The sequence below is a fragment of the Triticum urartu genome, chromosome 7A (genome assembly GCF_056163025.1).
Source record: "Triticum urartu cultivar PI428250 chromosome 7A, HENAU_Tu73, whole genome shotgun sequence".
Taxonomy (NCBI): Eukaryota; Viridiplantae; Streptophyta; class Magnoliopsida; order Poales; family Poaceae; genus Triticum; species Triticum urartu.
In genome coordinates, this window is record NC_141879.1 from 77,688,287 (window position 1) to 77,693,538 (window position 5,252).

A 5,252-nucleotide genomic window follows, 5' to 3' on the forward strand; every position below is an offset into this window, starting at 1 on the left:
TATGGCTGGTGTTGGCGTGGTTCATACCATTGGCTGCAGGCTTGGAATTTCCCGGTACTTCAATCCTGTTCCGAGGCATGATAAATATACAGATCTCTATTTTTGCCAAAATTATACACATCTCTCTACTTTTGGTGAATTTAAAAAATTAAGCTCGCCCTCTCTATATCTTCCGTGAAAAGATCGCATGTGTGCACACAAGTATATATGTTTATATACACTGTGCATTGCCAGTGGAAATTAGCTAGAATCCATATTCCAAGCAATTTTGTTTTTTTATTTGATCGTTACTAAAATTAATAGAAAACTATGTCATTTATCTGATGTTGTTTAGTGAAAAATATGTATGTAATATATGCGGCTTAAAAATTACAAATATTTCAAAATATAATACAGTGCATGGATACTCTTCATTGCCAGGAGAAAATGATTGCCCTCATGTACTCTTATAAAATTAATGCATGATCGAATCCTAGAAAATATATGATCCAAAAAAGTTGAAGGTTTGTCGGCGACAAGTGTCCAATGTCTGTAATAAACTTAAGACCAAACCCCATCATATTTCTTTAGGATATAAAAGGACACAAAATTATACTCCCTCCGTTCCAAAATATAGTGCTTCCTCTATTCTGGTCCTTCAACTTTGACCATAAGTTTAGCCAACAAGACCGACTGCGGCGGGAGCAAAAGTTATACCAGTGAATTCGTATTCAAAACAAGTTTTCAATTATATAATTTTTTCTCCTGCCGCAGTCGGTCTCGTTGATTAAATTAATGGTCAAAGTTGGACCTCGAAAAACACGGACGCACTATATTTTGAAATGGACGGAGTACATCCACCAAAGAATTTCGCATTCGCAATACTATAGCCCACCAGTACACATGTAGACTTCATAAAATTGCTATAATGTTACATCTTCTATCAATCTGGAATTATTGGGGCATGGCACACCAAGAATATATATCAGGCGCATTGATTTCACACACTTGTCAATTGGAAAAGTCTATGCATGCAAAAAATACAACCACTAATGGACGGTGTTGTTTATAACTCGATACTCTTTTTCCTTTGTCTAATACAAAAATAAACACGGTCGTATATCTGAAAATAACCTTTTTCCCAAAGAAATATGTTTGAAAGTAACTGATCAAACTATTGGCCTAAATTCCTCTTTGTTTCAATACAGAACTACGCTACCCCGTGCAATAGCACTGGATTTTGATGAATATTTTTTCTTCATGAAAAACTGATCTGAGATTTCATGTCCGCCGTATTTACAATTTTTTATTAAAAACGGATTAAAGAATTCTGGGACAGCAGGATCTAAAAGTACGGCCACAAATGCCCTTAGTTGTTTAACTCAATACATTTTGTCCTATGCCTAATAAGAAATAAACACAGTTATGACGACAGTAGTAGTATTTGAAGAAGCCCAGGCAGTACTTCACACAAGAGCTATGAGGCCTTGTGTGTGTGACAGAAACGCATCATAATACTCTTCTCAGCTCTTTGTTGTGACGACTACTCATTGGCATACTTCTGCGAAAGTGCTACACTACCATGTTTAGTCTGCAGTTACCAGCGGTGCGGGGGTCGGGAAAAATCTTTGTCGGTTCAGCCGGCACCAACACAGTGACGCTTGTGGGCGCCATGGTGACGCTTGTGGGCGCCGCCTCCCTTCTTGAAGGGCGTCAGGTGTACCCTGTCGGCACTCCTCTCCGTGTACCGGCAGAAATCCGAGGATCTGTCTGGGCAGCAGCATCATTGTCGTCATAGTACTTCTTGAAGGTGTTGTTTGGTATGCGGGAATTCAGAGGCATAGGAGCGTGGTGGAATTCAGAGGCATAAGAGCGTTGCGCCGGTTGCTGGAAATCATCGCTTTGGCATTTGTTTCTCTTTTTGGGCTTGATTGTCGTGTTTGCCCATCGGTGATATCACAGTTCTGTCAGGTGGTTGCTATATTAATATAGCAAGGCGAAAGCCTGTTTCAAGAGTCAAGACATTGTAAACTGAATTCTTAAATATATCCCAACGGAATGGGAAAAGAATGTAATGCCTCTCTCACTACCTTTCTAGTTAATCATTTTTCATACAAAGGGTGACTGCATACCCTAAAATAAAGGAATGGTGCACATATTATATCCTACTCTCCGATCACCTCGCGGATGCAGTCAGGACACTTGTATTCTTTGATATGTTCTGCTTCAGAGGCAGTTACGTTCACACATTTGCCATGGAACCACTGGTCACATTCGTCACAACCAATCCAAAAGGCATTGGCATGATACGGAGCATTACAAGATCCGCAAAAGTCGGTAACTTCATTATCCGTTTGTTTGTCTTCAGCAGGCTTCCTAGAGTCCCTGTTTGGAGCAGACAAAACTTGCATCGAGTCTTGAGAAGGTGGCACGTTCTCTTCAGCAGGTGTGATAGAGTCTACATGTGGATTGGACACATTCTCTTGAGTTGGTGCGTTCGACTCCCTCTTTGCATTGTAACGCGCAAATGTTGATAGCCAAGGAAGACCATAAGAGAGATAGTATTCGTCATGGACTGTTCGCATCTCGTTTACCATATCAAATAAACGTATCCTGAACGAGAAAGTAAACCAACATCACCAAATCAGCAATTGGCTTCGCAAGCAATATGTAACACATGACATTCTTGATGCATGGAGGAACTATATAAGCACAAAAACATAATGACATTCTTAATGCTGAGGCTCTAATAATTGGTTCTGCAGGACTACTGTTCTGTTGAAGCTGTATTCTCTCTCGTATTTGTTAAATGGGAAAAACAAGATATTATGTTAAAAAATAGAATCTTCTATACTCTTGATTAAAAGTATAGGAATTACATTCAGTTTTGTTAGATAGAAGTTACAGGTTTTTGTGCTTTTTGCCGCATTCAAAGATTCTTCTACATGCACTTGCTTTATCACTAGTAGAAAAAGGGCCTTCAGTCCTGGTTCATAAGGGCCTTTAGTCCCGGTTCTGGAACCGGGACTAAAGGGTCGGTACTAATGCCTCTTCCTTTAGTCCCGGTTCAATCCAGAACCGGGACTAAAGGGCGCGGCCACGTGGAGCTCCACCTTTAGTCCCGGTTGGTAACACCCCTAGTCTGTAATCACCACCCCTCATCACTTCTCAATTTATCCTCTAATCACCCCTCATCATTCCAAATCATCTAACTTCCCGAACGGTCACCCATCCTCCCACTCCCCTAGCCTGAGCACGCTTAACTTCCGGGTTCTATTCTCCCTCGCTCCAAGTCTGCACTTGTTGTTTTCCTAACAATACTAAGATGTCAATCCTATTAACCTTCAGGAATTTTGCTTGAGCATGAAGTGACACATTTCATAGTTTTATTTTGAAACTATTGTTTTAAAAAACAATAATTATTTAGTAACACTAATATTTCTTGAATAATTAGTTTGACCATTGTTTGACCACAGTTTGACCAGATTTGACCAAAATTGAAATAACTGAAATAATTATTTAGTAACACTAATATTCTAGAATAATTAGTTTGACCATTGTTTGACCACAGTTTGCCCACTGTTTGAATTTTTTTCGATTTTTTTCACTCTAGATCTTAAAAGCCCCGTAACTTTTTTTCTATTAGGTTTTTGAGGATTTTGAAAATGTTTAACGGGGTTCCCCCCGTTAAATTCGGATGTAACTTTTCAAGTAGATGATTTTTCATATAAAAACTTTTCCATCCGAGTTAGTATGCAAAAGTTATGCCCGTTTTTACAAATTTCAGAGAGATTTTGCAAATAAAGTCAAAATTCACATTTGCAAATTTTCCCAACAACTAGACCACATATCACATGGGAAACTTATTTTCTTTTATTTTTTTGACATTTCCATCATTTTCTTTTATTTTTTTAAACTGAAAAGGCGATCCACCGGGGGGGGGGTAGAGTTTGAAAATGGGACCTTTAGTACCGGTTCGTGGCATGAACCGGGACTAAAGGTCTCAACCCCATTAGTCCCGGTTCGTGCCTCAAACCGGGACTAAAGGTCTAATCATTAGTCCCGGTTTGAGGCACGAACCGGGACCAATGGTTGTGGGCCAGGAGCGAGGCCCATTGGTTCCGGTTCATCCCACCAACCGGGACCAAAAGGTCCAGATGAACCGGGACCAATGGCCCACGTGGCCCGGCCGGCCCCCTGGGCTCACGAACCGGGACCAATGCCCCCATTGGTCCCGGTTCTGGACTGAACCGGGACTAATGGGCTGACCTGGCCTGGACCAAAGCCCTATTTTCTACTAGTGTATGTGTTGTGAAATTATTGGTTACGTTTCTCGGAGGTAGATTGCCCATATAAATGTCCTAAATGTTAAGTGCTCAAAAAACTGTTTGTGAAACGAAGTAGTAGTAGTGGTGGTGATGGTGGTGGTGGTGGTGGTGATAGTAGTAGTAGCAGCAACAACAATAGTAGTAACATACCTTTGGTTGGCAGCGAGATAAGTGGACAAGAAAAAGGTGACGGCCATGAGCCACGAGTCGGAGTGGTGGGCGACGAGTGTCAGGTAGTCAAAACGGTTCATATAATCTCGCCGGCGGTTGATGCCTCGTGTCGGCACCGGCAGGCCTGGCGGCACCATCTCCTCCGGCAGCGTCAACTCCCAACTACCATCCGGGTACCCGTACAAGCACATTGGCTCTTTACCTGAAGCGAGAAAATGAATCACACCACAACATCAGCCAGTGATCTGCACACCTCGCCATCTTATATTTACTAATTGTAATTGAGGGCACCATATGAGATTTACATTAATTTAAGAAAAACTACCTCACCAAACAATCGATTTGACAAAAAGTCATTATATTATTCAAACAGGTTTGATGTAGGTACATGTCAAACAACTCTATTGTAAAAAAAGCTGATGGTTATTCAAACAGGTTTGATGTAGTCTCCTACCGGATTGATACCTTGGTTCTCAAAAACTGAGGGATATACTTACTCTACTTTGCTGCATCACCCTTTTCTCTTCAAGGGAAAACCAACGTAGTGCTCAAGAGGTAGCAAGAAGGATTTCTGGAACCGTTGCCGGGGAGATCTACGCACAAGTCAAGACATACCAAGTACCCATCACGAACTCTTATCCCTCGCATTACATTATTTGCCATTTGCCTCTCGTTTTCTTCTCTCCGACTTCACCTTTGACTTTTCTTTGCCTTCTTCCCGTATGTATCTTTGTTTGTGTTTCCATGTGCATTCTATTTGCTTGCATCTTTTCT

At 41.1% G+C, this 5,252-nt stretch overlaps 1 protein-coding gene across 1 annotated transcript; it reads right to left on the reverse strand.

The window, feature by feature from the left end:
* Window positions 1-2,036: 2,036 nt before the first annotated feature.
* LOC125518353 (PHD finger protein ALFIN-LIKE 3-like) lies at window positions 2,037-4,674 on the reverse strand. Its single transcript, XM_048683228.2, has 2 exons — window positions 4,458-4,674; window positions 2,037-2,592 (listed from the first exon to the last, which is right to left on the reverse strand). The coding sequence occupies exons 1-2, from the start codon at window positions 4,667-4,669 to the stop codon at window positions 2,145-2,147; spliced, it is 660 nt and encodes a 219-aa protein (XP_048539185.2). The 5' UTR covers window positions 4,670-4,674; the 3' UTR covers window positions 2,037-2,144.
* Between the last annotated feature and the right edge of the window lie 578 nt (window positions 4,675-5,252).